Raw genomic sequence first — 19,333 nt, 5'->3', positions numbered from 1 at the left:
CTGACCAGAACCTATGCTCAGTGTCAGTTTTCTGTAGCTAAATGCACAATGACACACAGTCCATTAATATACTAATAATGGATTTTCTAACAAATATTGCTTGTTATGTCTGTCTGCAAAATCAGAGTGTGATCCAAAGAAAAACATCAGCTTTTTTTGGTTCACCATTAATCAACCTTACAATTAAGGACAAAATTAACTTAAGCAGTGCAATGTAACGGAAAAGAATTCCCAGAAAATATATTGATATATTATACTTCAGGAAGGTTTGCATATAATTATGTTTCAATTGTTAGAAAATAAGAAACTGTTACTAGCAGATTTTCTAGACAGCACTACTGAAAAAAATTACCCTATGAAATAAAGACAAAAAGCTATGTTCCCATCATGAGATGCATTTGAGACCATTACTCCTGCATTAGAAAGTGATTTTTCATTTAATCTTTTTTTTAATGGAATATAGAATTTTTCAGATGCCCTGAAGACCAGCTATAATTTGAAATATATGTACATAAATTTATCTTACACTACAGCAACTTTAATAGTAAAAATAATATCCATGTATTTTTAATCACATTTTTATAGGTTATGAAATACAAAGCTGTGTACAACATATGCTGCCAACTTTATATGGCTAATACATGTTTATAATGACTTGTATACCATTATGTCTTATGTATTTCAACACTTAACTGAAAGCAGATTTTCACAAGTTGTACTGAATATGTATTAAATTAAATTTTAGGGGAAAAATACATGAAACCATAAAGTCTTTACTAAGTTTAACTGCAAGATTATATTTATGACTCTGAGTCAGTACTATTTGGAGAATTAAAATATTTTTCTAAAGCACAGTATTTGTAAAAGCAAAATGACTAGCAGAAAGCTCCAAATTTAGATTACTTTTTTTTTTCTTCTAAAATTATCATAATTATACATTTCTGTTTTCTTCATATTTTGAGTTCTCCTTGACAGGGCTATTTAATGAATGGCCAGAAACATCTGGAGCAAATAATAGAATTTTTCTAAATATTATATTAAATTTTGAGAAAACAAAAATGGTCAATTGAAAGAATGATTCCATCACAAAAAGGAAGGTTTATTTAATTGTTGAGCATTTATTTTGTCCTTGTGTAAGTTTAAAATTTCCTTCCAAAGTGTGTTTGAGTTGTAACAGTTATTCCATTTATTTAGTACCTGAAGCCAAATAATTTCTTCATCTTGAATGCTGATATTGCACATGAAAGGAATAAGCAAGTCTTAATGTTAAAAAATATACTATATCACACCTGGTATTTCAACAGTTTGTCTCCCCACCTCATCAACAAATTGGTTTTTGGTTTCATTTCCCAATTTACTTTGTTCAGCCTCGGAGTCACTCTGGAAAGCACAGAACCATTCTTATCTGAATAGGTCAGAACAACACAGCACAGATAAGAGGAGTGTTTAAGCAATTAGGTATTATGGGACATTGCATAGAGATTTCTCTATCTTACTGTTTTAAATTGCTCTGCAGGAGAGAGATGAAGCATCATCTTCTCTGACATCCAAATGTGGAATTGGAAGAGAACAAACACATTAGACAAAAGATTAAAAGAAAAGTTAGTAAGGCTTATAGCCAGTTAAGCCATTTTTTCATTTTTTCTTTTTTTTTATTTGCTACTGCTGCTCACAGGCAGAAAAAATAAACCAGTCATGAACAGCTATAAAAGAATTTATAGCACCTGCTTGTGATGTCCATTATCGTTCAATTTTTAAATGACCACTTTGACTCTTGCATCTCTTCTGACTCACAAATTTATTGCATGAACTTCTTAACATCCATAAGAAAACACTATTTTTTTCTTGTATTATCCCCATCTCTTCTTTTATCATTGGTTCTTGTCTATTTCTTTTCTATTCTTTTTTAATAAAGAGCAAAACCTGCCTTCACTTAATTTCTAGAACATCAGAATACAATGTACTGTGCTAAACTATTGTGTCCAACAATAGATGAACCCAACAAAGGTTAAGGATTCTAATTTGACATCACTGGCAATCTTTCAGAAAATTTGCAAAACTTTTATTCATATATATACATATAAAAACATATCACACAAATAGAAGATGATACAGCACAAATAACAAACAGTTCTCAACTCAAACTGCATGCTTTGTTATGGATGCTAATTTTCAAGAAAGAAATATTGACTGGAGAGTCCAAATGAGAAAAGAAAGGTAGAATAGGCTAGAACCATGACTGACAAGGCAATACTGAGCAATTTGGACATGACAAATGCAGTTAAAACACAGTGTTCAGATGCTATGGAGACATGTAGAGGGGGACAACACGTGTAGTACAGAAATCTGCATAGATATTCAAACTTAATATATAACAGAATGTAAGCTTACATTTCTGAATAACCCTTATCAGCTCTTCCCTCTGACCCACACATGGCTGAACAAAACAATCCTCACAATTTCCAGCAGAGGAAAGGTAAGTGTAGGAAACTTAACATTTTCCTCAGTAGGCAACCGTGAGTTCTTTGTCCCAAAACATTAGTCTGAAGGCAATGAGGCATGGCATCATCTTGTCCAGTAACATCTTGTACAACTAAACCATTCTGCCATTGTATCATCACATTAACTTGGGTTTTGAACAAAGCACAAAGTTATTATTAAAAAAATTAAAAGGCATCTTCAATTAGGAAACAGCCAGGCATGCAGTGCTTATCACTACAGAACTGAAATTATCCAAGGATTTTATTGAAAAGGTAGATTATTTCTTCACTTTTCAAAAAACACAGTATTAAATTATTCTCCACACCACAATTTAGATAGTTTGACTGGGGAGAACAAGAGACAAGTGATTTCTTATACACAGGTGAGAAATTAAATAAGTTGATTTTCTTTCCTGTAATGTAAGAATATTCATGTAGTCACTCAGACTATGCAGAAATACACTGTAGAAATTCTTCCATCAAAAGTTGTTGAATAACAAAGCTACAAATTATTATTTGAAAAATATTTCAACATATAAATGTAATATTTTTGGTACAGGTTTATTTTTGTCCTATCAGTTGAAGAATAATTTTTAAAAAGTCACCAACTGCAAACTATTGTGATGATGATGATGTAATTCTCTGTATTTTTTTGGTAAGTTTAGAAGTACAAAAAAATTTTTCACTGGGATCTTGAGATACCAAGCATACAAACAAATAATGTTTCCTTTTGGAATATTGCCCTAGAATTTTCCTCACTCATGGTTTTGTCATAATTGGGCCCTGAGGAATCTGAATTGATTTATCTGTGTGGTTTGCTGTTAGGTTTTTTGGTCTTAATACATCATCTTCAGTTGTACCCCAAATAATTCAAGTAACTTTGGCTCTCTAGCATTAAAGTCTCAATGCCACATGGTGGAGTAAGAAGCACATAGAATTTACATTTAAAAAGTGATCCTAAGAGTAAGTTGAACAGCACACTTTTGACTCCCCTTTCTTTCTGCCCAGTTTCTGAATAAACTAAACTGATCATTTCACTTAAAAAGAGGAGCTAAATATAATTTTGTTTTCTCAAGTTAATTTCTGATGAGATGAAACACAGATTATTCCTCCTATCAATGCTCTAAATGGATTTGAATTTTTTAAAGCAAACACACAGAGCTCCCAAGCTCAGCAGCTTTCTGATTATAAATTCCCCCATATGTTCTTTCAGAAGTGCAACACATATTGCTGAATGGGCTGCTAAATCCCTCAGCATGGATAAACTGATCCCTGCCCAGAAAGCAACATCACTGACTGAAAGATTCCCATTCCAGCTGTGCAGACACTATTGTAGGTATCTTATATGAATGAACTGCTTTCAGCTCCACCAAATGGTGCCAGCAGAAGCTCCACAGGAGACGTGGCCATTCAGGATGTGCCTGCTCTGCCACTGGCTGGGGTGGCTGCTTGCTGGAGGAATGACTCAGTCTATCTATCCACAGAAAAATGATTGTTTATTCCCTTTCCCTCTAAGGATTTCAAAGAGATTCACAACTGAACTTCAGAGAACTTCAATATTTGCATTAGACCTGTTCAGTTGTTAATTAAGTTTTTTTTCATTAGGTCTCACTGGCACCATAAAATAAAAACATGAAAGGGAAAAAATCAGCAGCCTCTATGCTGGTTTTCCCATAGTGGATATAATACAGTCAGGTGGACCTGACATTAAACAATAAAATCCCCAGAAAAATAATAAGTTCTGCAAAAGCACTGAGCTGAAATTTTCTTACAAAAGTGTGCTAATTAAGGTTGGTTGGGTTTTGTCCTGCTTCAGTTTTTGAAGTTCTGAATTACTTCCTTTCACACAGTCTGCACTAATTCCCAGTATGGTACCTGATGATGCACATAAGTCAGATGCATCCATGGGATGTGTGAAACATGTAAGGGTCCAACACAACAACAAAAAAAAGTACATTTTCATATAATTTTTTTCTTATGTATTCACTTCATGTAATTACAAGATGAGAACTTAAACTGATACATCTTTAAAAAAATGCTAATTTTTATCTCATTAAAATTTTTTTTACATCAATCCTATTTCTAGGAAGAAGAAAAATAATTCAAGGGAGTCAACAGATAGCTAGCATTGTTTATGATTCAAACTGAAAAAAGTTTTCCAAATCTGATATGATACTGATAAAAATTAGAAGAAAATAAAGTAGGATAAAAATTATTTAAAAAATAAGACTGACTCCAGATGTGATCCTACTTTCCAAATATAGCATTTATAGTCCCAACATACACATAAAAATATCTGTGTGTACCTACAAGTGCCCACACACAAAAAGTAACTGAAAGGTACATCCATCTACATGTTAATTCAAAAGACATAATAATGTTTATTTCTTAAAGGAGAGAAAAAATTATTTTCAGGCCTGCATATTTTCAGATCTGAATATATTTAAGATCATCTAAGGTACTCCATACAAGATTATTATTATTATTTACAAGTACTTATAACTCTACAGGCATGCCAAAGAAGCCCATAATTGAGTATCTCTAATAAATCATTATAAAAGCTCTTATTTTCAACTTCCCTCTAGGTTTTTTTCCCTGTTTACTTTCATAATCTGACTGCCTAAATTTAGACTGAATTAACGTAGAAGTTCAGGTATACAACATTATAGAGTATTGATATTTTTATTGCAGAGATGTTTGGTTTTATTTCATTAATATTCTTACCCTCTTAATGCTGCAGTAAAGCAGATTTTACAGAAGAAAGAAAGGAAGAAGGAAGGAGTAAAAACGATAATTGGATGTACATTTTTATTTCAAAGGCTAAATAAACCATGTGTGAAGATTGGGAAAAGCTTTTTCTATTGAACTTACATGAGCTGTAAAGATTTAAATATAAGTATATTGATGTGTGCGTTATGAAATAATTAACAATGTTGTCTATGTTTCAATAATTAAGTAACAAACCACATAATTGACTTTGCAAAAGAGTCGTCTAAGAGTAGTGAGGATGATGAATTTCCTCTTTCTAGGATGGGAGCTGGATTTTAAAGAATGACATTGTTTATCCTTGCCTTTTTAAAATTACTGCATAGTCTTTCATGACATTTAAAGTTCGGTACATCTTCTGGACTGGTATATAATATAAATGAGAAGGAAAATATGACTTTACAAGGAGAGTAGCTTAAACATCTCAAAGTAATCCTACACAAAATTTGCTTGCACTTTCATGCTGATCATGTTGCAAATCCTCTTTAATGAGAGGCTGAGGGACAACCAAACACTCTTTGGTTGATTAGGAAAACCAGTAAACACATAAGCTCAACCTGTGTTTAACTTACCTGTGCTTCCTGAGGGACCTGTGCTGCATCCACCCTGTCTGCAGTGTAGGCTGTTAACTGTTTGTCAATAACAGCCAGAGACTCTTGGATCAAGCGCAGGGTTTTGTCAGTCTCCTGTGCAGATTGAATACTCTGTTCAAGACTTTTCTGCCTCCTCACAGCCTAGAAACAATGACAACGTTATCAGCATTCACAGTAATAATGCATATAATACATTTTCTTCCACACTTTTTTTTTCCCCCCAAGAAATTCAGGCAAAGAATCAGACAGAAGGCTCCTGACTTGCGCTCATCCACCTTTTTGTAGGATAAATTGCGCATCTTACTGCCACCCATTCAGATTTCTCGTTAAGAAACAACACCCAGATTCCACAGACAAGTTCTAAAAAGCGAAGTATCCCAAAAAAAAAACAACTGTGTAAAACTGATGATTTCTATTCAGAGTGCAAGATGGCAAAGCTTCATAAGCAAACCATCCTGACAATGCTGTCTTTCTCTCTGAGGCAGAGAGGTCCTCCTGATCTTATTATGTAATTCAGGAGACTTTGTTTACTGAGAATAGGGTTACTGTCATCACAATCCTATCCAAAGCAATCCACCTCAGTAAGTGAGAGGGATAAAGACTCTGTTGAGCTGGATTTCTCTTATATGAAGCATAAATAGCTGCTTGGAAGAGGCAATGCCTACTTTCTTCCTCCTGTAGGAAAAAAAAATTAAAAAGTTGAATCTTGTTTCTATTCTGCCAGTAGTGCCACCATGGCTTTTTACACAAATCCTTTTTTTGGAGAAGGCTGTTTCCCTTTCAAAGGAGCTGAATTTATTGTTTAACAAATCAGGATTACAACAAATTAATTTTTTATTGTTAACAAATCAGGATTACAACAAATAAATTCTCCAATCAAGTTGTCCTTAAAACACACATATATTAAACACTTCACATAAATGAGTCAGCTTTAAATATTATTTCCAACACTTTATCAGGTAATAAATAACCCAGTACATTCTTCCATCTGTCATTGTGTCTACCCAGACTCATATTTTATTGGGACCTCAGCCACAGCCTAGCGGAGTTTCTGCTTTATACAAAACACACAATAATTACCAGTAACTTCAAATAAAACACAGTTTTTCTGTGTACAAGTCAAGCCATATTGCTGCCCACAGAATAAGGTGACTAACTTAATTTGACATGAATCAAAGGTGAAAGCAAGCACCCTTTAAATACATTGCTAGCTATCCTGCCATTTTTCAAGTCAAATCACACTTTTTCTCTCTGGAAAGCCAGTTATACTTTCATTTGATTTCATACCCATTACAACACTCTTTCCTTGAACAAAAATATCTGTCAGCAATTCAGTGAGAATATTTGATATATCTGCACCTTCTTCATGGATCTCGGATTCTTGCAGAGCTTCACATATAACAAATGAAGAAGATTATTTCTTGTGAGCATTCTTGCTAGCTGTTTGACTTAGTTAAAGGATAGGGGGATCCAACCAGTATTTTCTATATTTGTTTTTGTAAGCTGCTCTGTGCTATTTCAAAACAACTGATCAGATAATCTTGTATCACTGCAAGTTCCAGGAACCTTCTCTGGAACTGAGCAGCTTTACATATCAGACTCATGCTCTCAGTGTTAATGGGTGCACCTAAACCACCGAGGTATTATTACCCTACTACAGTGCTAAGGCTTGCTACTTAAATGACTTTTAGCTTCATCTGGTTAGAGATTTTAACATAAAAATCTTCTTGGCCTGTTCAAAGCAGTGAGTTTAAAACCCACAGACCACCTCTTCCATTTACCTTCTCACTACTTACTACTGATTTGTAAGCCTGGCTAAGATACACTCTCTATCAATCCATTTGCGTCACTGTGGGCTAGACTGAAATACAAATTCGATCAGAAACAGGATAAGTAGCTTTTTAAGTACCCTGATGGGTAAGGTCATCCTCCTGGAAGCATGGAAGAACCATGGAAGAACTTCCCTGCTTTTACTGATCTCTGTGGTTTAACTGTTAGTACTAACACACACCCACTCCTCCTGAGGGCTGCAGTGCCCTTTTGTGCAGAAAAGCTCACCACTTCAAATAAGACACTGATAAAGCTCCATTCTTATGAGTAATCCAAATAAGTGTCTGCACTTTCTGGAGAATTTAAAATACTGGACACAAATCTGGTGTTACATCTATCTGATAAACTAGTTTTATAGCAACACCTGAAGCTTTTAACATATGTAAAATGCTTTCCCATGCTAGCTACTATTTTGAATTAGGGACTTGTTTAAATACAGATACATTTGCTGCCAGCCTGAGAAGCACACTGTATGCAAGGAAAAAAGAGTGGGGGAAAAACACCACCACACAATGAAGTAGCAGAATGAAGCAAATTCACAGTCCCAAAATTTCACGAAAAATAAGAAGTTATGGAAAAAATTTCATCTCTGTGCTTATATGATCAGAAACTGTATATACCAAAATTCAATGTTAGAATACAAACAGAAAAAAAATGAAGACTCATTGGTCAAATATTATAGCAGATAAATTTAAGAAAAAAAACCCAATAAATCCTTGCATGAGTGTGACTGAATTTTACATTTGTATCTCAAGCAAACATGAAGTCAGATAAATATATATTCATGCCTGTGATGTCTTTATGTGCACACAACACACACACCAAAACAAAGAAAAACTGTCCTCAGAGAGAATCTGATTACAGCCTGAGAAGCTGTGTGACATTTTGCCTCTTCCAAGTGAGCTGAAAGTACTTTTCCCCAAGCCAACAGTTTAGGTGAATGAATGAATGATGTCAGACCAAGACATGAATACAGCAGTAAAAGAGAGGAATTATTTTGGCAATGGGAGAAGAGACACAGTTGAATTTTGGGAAATATTACCTTCAGAGTTGTGATGTTTTTCTCAGATATGAATCAGTGCTACTTTAATTTTTCGTCTGCATTGCTCATTGGAAACAGACCCTGCCCTGCATGTTCATCTAAAGTCAATCCCACAGCTGACCCTGTTGAATTCCCACAACAAATGGAATGAAAATCTTTACAGTAACCTTATAAAAGGTATGATACACCCAAGTAACACAACATATTTCTCCAGGATGCAACAGTTGATTCAAAAAGCTAATCTTTTTCACTAAGTAGGGTCCCTGGTGCTACCACTGGCATTGCAGAATATTGAATAAATTCAATCAAGGGGAATGCCACAATATTGAGATGCCACCTCCTTGTCTTTCAGTAGAAAAGAATTGTTGGTAGGCACAAGCACTAGAATGCTTTACTAAGAGGAGTAGTCCTACTACACATTTACATCTGTGGACCTGAATTTCAAATTTGTCCTTAGAACTCATGTCTGTCTTTGTGAAAATCTATATGGGCCTTTTTCTTTAAAGGCATATGAGAGCTGAAATTTTAAATATTTATGATATAAATTTATTTTAATTTATGATGTTCTGGGTGGTTCATTTGTTTGTTTCCTGAAATATTATGGGTTTTCTATTCCATTGTGAAAAAATAAACAGATAGCTTAACACTGTAGTGTGCAAATGAGTCTGAGAACATAACAAGAAGCTCCAGCTTTGCTATCAGATCATAATCAATAAAGCTGGAAGCTTTGGTCTCTTAAGAGAAGTGGCTGACAGTTAATTGCTAAATAGGAAATCTCTGGAAATAAACTGTTCTATTATTTCTGAGCCAACAAGATGTTGACAGCTGTCAAGGAAAAACTAATTCAAAGAAAAAAAATCTGCTGTTCGATATTATCATAATGTAAGAGAAGCACAAAAAAAATAATATTTTTTAAGACTTTATGGGGTTTTAAAGATTTTTAGTGGTTTTATGATAAACATAGCACTTTTTATGATATGATGTCTTGCACAAAACTTTTTGATTTACCAAAGGGCAACGGTAAATGCAGGAAACAACAACATTGCATATCACCCATATAAAATGCAGTATTAAGGGAAAGGACCATAGTTAACTCCATGATGTTGAATGTTATAATGTTATATTTATGGATATTGTGACTTTTTGCTTAAGTAATACCTTTAATCTATTTAATGACATCAGTCACACATGCAGTTATTAAGATGTTGGTTAGAGTTTTAAGGTTAAAACCAAATTATGTTGTTGTGGCAGTACTCAGTAGCTGGGCTGTAGGAAAATAATAGAACAAAACCTTTTGAAAATTATAGCATATTTACTACAGGGTACACTTATTTAAAATGAAGAATTACATTCATTACACTTAAAAGCTACAGCTCATGGAAAAAGGTCTGCTAAGAAAGGCAGAAATCGTAGCTTGTTGGGGTTTTTTTTGTCCCAGTTAAGCTCTTGTCTCATTGAGAAATGTTGCCACAGGCAACATAAACATAAAGCTAGCAAACTTTAAAATTCCTTCCTAACTTGTTTAAATTTAAAATTTAGCCTGAGTCTTGGTGTTATAATGTTTCTGACTGAGATACACCACAACTTCTCTCTATCCCTTGCATCGAATTCCAAACATGCTAGTCTCCACTTAATCTCAGAGTGGATTAATGTTTGTGTTTAGACTTTAATTAGAAACATTTTTTTGAATAAAAAAATTAGAATTTTACATTAGAAACACTGCAAAATTCAAAACATTATCTTTGGACCCATGAATTTTTGATACCTTCCAACCTAGAACTAATTCTTCTGCTAGTTCTACCCAGTGTGCTTACAGAGTAAGCAGCTACAAATATTTGACCTCCTAGCCATTTAGTGATCATTTAGTTAATTTAGTTAATTAAGCCATTTAGTTAATTTAACTTTGATCAACTGAATTCCAAAACTGCAAACTATACCAATGAAGGCTTTTCTATCTCTTTAAGTTATCACTGCAGGCAGATAATGCCTCAGAACTTGTAGAAACAGCCCTCTTAGCAGCCTTCAAAGCAATCATGTGGAGTTGGGGCCTGAAATACTCTTTCTCCTCTGGAGAGGAGAGAAAAACAGAAAAATTGTGTCAAATGATGAATGTGTGCTCTTTGAAAGAAACCAAAAGTAATCTTCAGGGGAGTCCCAAAATGAATTATGAGAAAGGGCCCAATAAGAATAATTGAGTCTATTGCAAAGCCCATGTGAACAATAATGTTTTATACAGTTTTTTGCAAGCACAGTCTCAAGAATATCTGATTGACATTTCTTAAGTTTGCTGGACAGGATGTAAATCACTTTTAGCATTGACAGTTGTTTGCAATATTAGCTTCAAACTCTTTAGTGTTTCTTAAATCCCAAATATAGAGTTGTAAGTGAATCAGTCCTTGAAAAGTAAGGATAGGGTATACCTTGCTTATCAGTCAACCCCAAATGTTCAAAAGCAAACTAAACACGCTCAGTGTTTGTTAACTAAAGAAGATAAGGCACACAAACATAAAGCCATTATCTGCCTTTAAAAGTGAATCTCTATCTCAGTAGCAAAGCTGCATTGTCTTGCAGCATCATTCATATAGAAGAGGGTAGGTTTGGTTGCTCTATTAGTAGTGAATAAATATTTCACGTATCAGTTTCTGCCCACATGAGCTTATTGTCTTGGTAATTACCTGCACAATTATTCAAATAAAAACAAATAACCTCACCACTTTAGGATTGCCAATTAGCCTGTCTGAAGAAGTGACCTTGAACATGAGCTGATTTGTGCTATGTGCCTGCAATATATTTTTATACAAGGGGAATGCAGCTTGCATTTCAAGAGACTACAGAAACAGCACAGACAATTCATTATCAGGAATCTATATAATAAAAAGAGTTTGTTTTTCCACTTCAGAGTTAAATCTCACCATTAGTATTTAAGTACTTATTATCTGATCAAATTTCAAAGAAGCTTTTAAAGAAGCCTTCCACCCCAATTACTTTTTTCTATCTTTGAAAGAAATTGGAGAGGAGTGAATAAATTTCTAATATATTTTGCCCATATACTCATCCAAATTATTTCCAGAATTTCATACAACATCTTCATTATGTGCCTTTGCAATTAAATCCCTGAAGCTTTTATGAATTTTGATTTAATATCTATTAGTGGTGACTGAATAGTATTCAACAATCACTCAAAAAGACTATTTGAAAATGCTCTTCTCACACCCCAGAAGCTTTCTGCATATCCCTAGTTTTCTAGTCAGTAAAAAAATAACAAATACCAAGAAGCAGAATTCCAGAGTGCATCTGCTTTCAAACAGAAGTGAGATAAAAAAAATAAAAAATAAAAAAATAAAAATAAAGGGGCTACAAAAAGAGAAGATATATAGAAACTTATATAGACTTTTCTGTTATGACACCGTCCAGCGACACAGAATTATGTGAATGCCTGCACTGCACCACAACTACCACCATGTTCTTTCCCTCCCCATCCTTCAAGTTTATTCTCAGAACAGCTGAGAACCCTCCTATAATTTTTATTGTAGTGTTAGTACTTCCACTGTTTTCAAAAACAAGAATATTTCTAGCACCCTGAAAGGAGTAAAATTTTTTCATTGTAATGGTAGATTGTCATCCTTCTCATAGAGCTGCTTTCCAAAAATCTGCAATTGTGCATCATTTCTTTCATGGTAAATAAGTAATTTTTGACAGTATTTGTAGCTTGTCTTCGAGCATGTTTGGTTACAGTCATAAAGGGGCTGTCTACATCCTTTGCTAGGTCTTTCCCTAATAATTCTTTCTGATCTTCAGAAACTTCAGTACTGAGCTGATATTTTCATCATATTTATAGCATATTGCTAGATTTAGCTCTCTTTGTGTTACACATTACTATATTGAAGTGTCTTTTTAAACCTTTTATTGATACACTTATTTATTGTTTAATATAAAATGTTTCTGTAAGAAATATTACTCATGTTTAATTTTGAAAATAATTTGCTTCTTGATAAGAGTTTTGTCAAAGATCAAAGATATGCAATTAAAGATATAATCCACTAGATGGTCACTTCAATTTTGAAGTTTTAGGGTAACCTATTTTGCTGGTTCTGCCTGGGACTGAGTTAATTTTCTTCACAGCACCATGTATGGTTCAGTGGTTTGTACTGGTGGCCAAAAAAGTGTTGGTAAGCCAGGGATGTTTCAGCCATTGCTGAGCAGGCTGGGCTTTGAAAGGACACAGCCAGGACAGCTGACCTGAGCACCACACAGGGCCATGCTCAGCAACAGAAAGAGGTGGGGAAAAGGGTTTCCAAAATTGTCATTGCATGGGGACTGGTTGAATATTAGTCTCCTGGAGATAATTTCTCCTCCATCACTTGCTTTTACTCTTTTTTTCCTTGATTTATAACATCATCCAAACTTCAATCCAAGAGTTTTCTCTCTTTTGCCTTTTCTATAATCTCCACCAAAGTATGAGGAGATGTGGAGTCTTGTGATGCTTTGCTGCCTACTGGATTTAACCCACCACACCCACGAAACCACTTCTAATGAAAAATTCTGTTTGTGACCTGCTTAGGAACTGTACCAACAAAATAAATTTCTTTTTTTTTTTTTTAAATGGTGTTAGACTGTCCTCTACTTAATGGGAGGATCATTAAATATACCTCCTGTTGAAGTTCTTCCCACCGAGTATTAAACTTCTCAAGTTTCTCATTTATCAATTCATCCAAGATTCCACCATCTGTCAAAGTCTGAGCCAGCTCCCGAATCTGGTTGCGATTATCTTCTGGATGCCTCATTAAACGTTCCAAAGACTGAAAAAAGTCAAAAAAAGGAGTTTATTTTCATTTTTTAAAATAAAGTTCTACAGAGCTATTCCAATTTGCCTTAAAAATATAAGAAAGAAATTTCATATTTCATATATAATAAAAGCAGATAAAAAAAAGATGAAATACTTATGTTCCATGCCTTGACAACTAATGTTCTGTTCTAAGTATTATGAAGCATGAATATTTTTCCTAAAGCAATAAATAAATCTACTGATAATTTTAAAGATGTGGACTATGCCCAATGAGTTCAGTGAGAGTACTAGTATCTTAATATAAAACACTTGCTTGAGTATCTGAATGCATGAAATTCAACAGCAAAAATGGATTATCAATGCAGCATTTTGAATTTTGATGCACTACGAGCATGTATTTAATTTCTACTAATTTTAAAGGCTCCATGAATAAAAACTTAAGAATGATAAACAAAGTTGCACTGCTATGATGAAAACTTTCCCTCTCTGAAGCCTTCAACGTTTTTTTGACTGGCTGAGGTGAGTTTTGTTTTTTTAAGAAAGTTCATTATTACCAAAACTGCCTATGACACCCAGCACAACACATTTAATATTGTTTGATTTAGGTGGATTTGAATTCAAAACCCCACTTGGTGAATCTAGTAAGAACTTAGGACTTATAAACTATTCTGCACCTTGTTCAAGTGTAATGTCAGTTCATAGTTTCTTTAAAATGGCATGAAATTTACAGTTTATCAGCACATATGATTTGGTTATTATTTAAGTCAGCACTTACATCTAGAGACTCAGAAATCTCTTCTGCACCTCCCTGGACATTTTCAGTTGCTTTGAGTTTTAGTTCAATCTCATTCAACCATTTATTTTCTGCATCCAAATATGACAATAATTCACGCCAACATGCCCATACCTCCTGATGAAGAAAAGGTTTATTTAGATTGAAAATCTCACAGAAACTTCTCATTCATTAAAATACTGAAAACATTCATGACTCTTCCCCAAAGCAACATGGTTGATATCTGAGGCTTATGGGACCATATTGGTGATTTTATTTGCCAGTACTCTTATGATCCAAATTAATATAAAACACCAGAAAACCATAATTTTGATTAAACAGAGCAAAATCACAGAAAATAACATGAAAAAGTGAACTCTTCTGCAAAACACAACTTGAATCTTCATTTTCATGTATTATCCACTTTACATGCTTTCTGTAAAGTTTTCTTACATAAATATAAAAGTGAGCAGAATTTTTAAAGACCTGTGTTAGAAATTTATGTCCTTATTATAAAAATGCACTTAGATTCCTTACATATTAATTGCTTAAATCACAGGTTCATAAAATATCAGCTTTTAAGAATTCAGACTAAAATCTCTATGGAAATTAATTCTAAACCACATTTAGTGAAATTTATAGACCTTTTAAATGTTAGAGTACAAAATGCAACGTTGTAAAATGTTCTTATCCTCCTGAAATTAAATGATTGTCTAATATTTTATTTATACAGTGCCTGAAGATATTAAATAAGCAGATTAAAATAACACTTAGTACACAAACAAAACATTTAAATACTCCATAAATAATCTTTTTTTTGTTCCTTTTTTTGTTGTTGTTAGTAGAAGTTACAATAATGTGATTGAAATGCATTACACTCTTGGCAGATCAAGCTTCCCAGAATACAATTCATCTCACCTAACTTTGCTCACACTAAATTTGGGTTATAGAGGGATATTAACATGCAACAAAACACCATCAATGATCAGGGTAAATACAGATTACCAGTTTAAACTACACACCTAATTTTCCAGAGTTAAGTTTAGACAAGCTAAACTTTACTCTGATATATTATTGTCCTGAATGAGGTTAGGTCTTGCAAATTATTCACAAACAAAATTTAACTCTTGCAACATTCCTAACAAAAAAAAACAAAAAAACACATCCAATTCACTGTGACTGCTGTATAACAAAAATGCAGCCCCATGGCAAGAATTTGCAATGGAAATGGGCAAAATGGCAGGGTCATCTCAAAATGCATGAGAAATATTTGGGTTGCCAGCAGATCAAATGCTGCTCCCATGCTGATAACACCACTTGACCAGCTCCAGGGCTGTCCAGTCAAAAACCTTAGCCATGAAAGAGAGAAGCCTAGAGGAGCTGATGAAGAGAACATCACAGGGCTGCTACAAAGACAGATTCTTGGCTTGATCTCAGGAAGGATTAGAATTTTGAGCATCAATTGCTATCTCTGACCTAAGAGCTGTGTCTCAGGCCCCTCTTGCAACACGACTCTCTGGCAGATATGAGTCTCAAAACAACTTTGTGTGTGGCTCATAACATGGGGTATTTGGTATATGGCTCATAAAGCCTGGATAGCCTTGGGCTACTCATGATACCACATAATACAGCTGTGCTTTCCACCTTACTTCTTGCAGTTAAAAGGGCTATAAATACAAGACTGACAAGACATCAAACCTCCAAAGTCTTCCACTTTCCATTCAGCCTGCTGCAGAGTTGCTGGTAGCTGGTAATTAGAACATCCAGCTCTTTTTTCAAAGCCTCATGAGCTGCTGGTGGAGCCTTTGCTATAAAGTTATTCACAGAATCTGTAATAAGCTTCACTTTCACTTCTTTCTGCAGGGCTTCCTCCTTTGCTCTCTGGAAAGGGAAAAAAAGGAGAAGTTGTAGTCCTGGTTTAAGAAGGAAAGCTATTTCTAGTAACTACCAGAATTCTCTGACAGAATTCAAGAGGGAGAAAAACCCCAAACAACACAACAACAAAACAAAATACAACAGGATGTATTTAAGTCCCAGACTTTCTGAAATAATCTTGAATGCATTCAAAAAACTTTTATTTCATTTTGTTGCCAATACACAATACTCAATGAAATTTAACAAGCATCTAGTGTTCTGGAGCTCTCACACTAATGGAACATTTCAGTACTTTTTTCCTCCAAAAAATGCTCAAAACGGTGTTACCATCACAACTTATGAACCACAAGTGACAACAAACAAACAAACAAACCCTCAAAAAACAAAAAACAAAACCCCAAAAACCCTGTTGTTTTACAAATTCATGTGTTCACATTTAATGGTAAAATCACAAGAAAGGCAGAAAAAGAAAAAAAAATACTTCTCATTGCTGTCATTATCCTGCATTTAAACAGAAAGTCAGAAAATAATTTTTCTCTATTGTAGATAGTGTGGTCACTATTGCTCCTCCCTCCCTTGTTATGTGGTCCATGAAAGAGATTTTCATACCTAGCACTGTTTCCTCTGAGTGCTTTCTGGTGTCTATGACTGGAATCACATCACAACTGGAAACATAGGGATGTTATAACAAGTGTCATCAGTGCCTACAGACCTTCACAGGAATCTACAGTGAGAACTCCCTGCCCAAAAAACATTAAATCAAAACCATATTCCTGACAACTGTTTTTTTGTCCCCTCTCTGTTTCTGAGGAAGTTCTTGAACCAGAATAACTGCTATCAGACTGACACTGCTAGAGGAAGTTTACAAGGTTGCTCTTGACTCTCCTCTTCTTTAGCTGTGGGAAGAAATGGAATTCTGCTCCAGATTTTCTCTGTTGTGATACCATGACAAATAATATGGTTATTTCCTAGGTCAAGGTGTCTGAAATTGCTGTACTTCATCTGGGTACAAAATATCTACTAGGAATCCATAATGGTGATTGCATATAAAACTATACATTTGACTGTTTTAATATGCAGTGCAATGTATAAAATCGAGTTTTGCTATTTAGTTACTAAAAAAGAATTTTGTCTTTAGAGCAGATACCTGCTTTTGATATTTGTCTCATTTACAATTGAATTGTAACATAAATTTCCTTATATTACGTGTATTCTGACCGGCAGCAAATAATTTGTGTCAGTAAATAAAGAGATCATCAGTTGCATGGTCTGAAACTCTCAAACACTGGAAAAAATATGGAATATTAACAGTTTGAAAACAAAGTGCTTGGCAGATTGCCAAAGCTATATACATAATGACAACCAGGTTATAATCTGGCTTCCTGAACAGCACAAGCTAAACAATTCACCTTTGAAATAAGAATTAAGCCCACATCCAGTGGCTTAGCAAGAGTGTATTTAAGCACATATCACAAATTAGTTGTTTTTTCCAAAGGCCATGTTCATCCCACATGAAGGAAACATTTTTAATTGAGATCAAAATATGCTGTTTCTATACTCCCATATTAAAGACATCATATTCATACATAACACACACCAAGATGCATCCAAACATCCTATTTTTTTCCTGCTCATTCTAATATGAAGAGAAGATATAAAACTGGTTTCACTCTGCTGCTGCTAGCACCCAATTTTTAGGGATTATACCATAAGTAAAAGAATGTTGAAATTACATCCAAATCAATTTCCAATAAAGCACACCAGAAAATAAGCAATGCAGTGTTGAGGAATATCAAATATCTTCTAACATATTCCAAATAGAAATTACTTCAAACCACCTACTGTGTTTAACTTTAGGCAAGTAGATCTGAAAAGGCACTTTCCTAAAAGAAAGTGACTTTCTTTTAGAAAAAGTAGACTCTCTTTACAATGAGAGCTTCAAGAAGTTTGAACACAGCTCAAGGAATTTGTTCATCTTTTACCTTCAGCTCCTCAACAGCTTTCTGTAACTCATCAGGTGTTTTATACTCAAAATCTCTTTCCAAATATTCCTCCTCAGCTTGTGTTATCCACTCGTGCATCTCTGACAAATCCTTTCTGAGACTCACAGTCTTATCCAGACCACCTTTTAGTGCAGCCTTCTTAGCATAGGCCTTTAAGAAAGAAAAGACAACATAGTACTTGAAGCAAAGCTACTGTACAAACTTGACAATGTTTTAGCCTGAAAAGAATCAAATTCAATCCTGTATCAATAAGATTGCTGCAATTAGGCAGATGTTAACAAGTAATTAGATAGATATTAATAACAGACAATCAAAAAAGTACTACATCCTTTTTTTAGCAAATCATGGCTGTGCAGAATGAGTTTGTAATGATTCTAGAATGAAAATCTACACCATATGCTGATGTGTCAGAAAACAAATCTGGGAAAGAACATCTCCCAGGGATCATCTTCTGTAAGATGTAAAAAGAATAACCACAGGAGACTTTGAAAGTGCATTCAAGGGTGAAACCAAATGCTTTTGAGCTATAAAGTCAGATGACCTTCTCACTAGTTTGAATGCAATTTACTAGAGAATAAAGCAATATGCATATCTTTCTTCTGTTGATTAATTCATTAATGAATGCCTTAGGCAAATATCCTAAAAATATGTAAAGAAAAAAAACCCAATCTCTACTGGAATAAACTATTTTTTGTAAAGGGAAAAATACTACTGTTAAAAGTTTTACCAATCTCTAAGTAGGGGTCATATAATGCTGCTATATAGCTCATGTATAGAACTAGAACTAGAAAATATTTTAGATCACCTCATCCCAAACCATTCCCTGATTCTATGAATTGTGCATTAACCTATCAAAACTGCCTCTGATTGATCCATTTACCATCTTTCAATGGCATTAAGAAGTTTGCATCAAATATAGTAAGTTACAGTGATGCCATTTCCCAGAGCTGGGCTTGCAGAGCTTATTGCTCCAATATTCTGCTCTGTGGTGCTGCTTCAGTAAACATTATTTTCAGCAGTATCAGGAGAAATTTTCTTAGTATTTAGTTTTAATTTCTGATATTTATTGGTTTGTTACTCATCCTTGAGCCTCGAGCTGTTAAATGTAAATGCTGTTCTACATAAATGTTGTTTTGCAGAACAAAATAGAGCAACAACCAGTGAGTATAAAAGCAGAATTGTATGT

The 19,333-nt window shown here is 34.2% G+C and overlaps 1 protein-coding gene across 12 annotated transcripts in view; it reads right to left on the bottom strand.

Annotated features, from left to right (window-relative positions):
- The window catches only part of DMD (dystrophin), a 1,134,919-nt gene that overhangs the window by 612,730 nt on the left and 502,856 nt on the right, over window positions 1–19,333 (bottom strand). For all 12 annotated transcript variants that reach the window (XM_015620877.3, XM_015620912.3, XM_015620930.3 and 9 more), the window contains 5 exons: window positions 18,127–18,297; window positions 15,968–16,150; window positions 14,273–14,407; window positions 13,361–13,510; window positions 5,819–5,980 (listed from right to left, as the gene is read on the bottom strand). In XM_015620877.3, coding sequence (XP_015476363.1) covers window positions 5,819–5,980; window positions 13,361–13,510; window positions 14,273–14,407; window positions 15,968–16,150; window positions 18,127–18,297 — 801 coding nt within the window. The remainder of the gene's footprint in view (window positions 1–5,818; window positions 5,981–13,360; window positions 13,511–14,272; window positions 14,408–15,967; window positions 16,151–18,126; window positions 18,298–19,333) is intronic.

This window comes from Parus major, chromosome 1, assembly GCF_001522545.3.
Source record: "Parus major isolate Abel chromosome 1, Parus_major1.1, whole genome shotgun sequence".
Classification (NCBI taxonomy): domain Eukaryota; kingdom Metazoa; phylum Chordata; class Aves; order Passeriformes; family Paridae; genus Parus; species Parus major.
The sequence above is the reverse complement of the archived record's forward strand: the minus strand, read 5'-3'. Positions and strand labels throughout refer to the sequence as shown.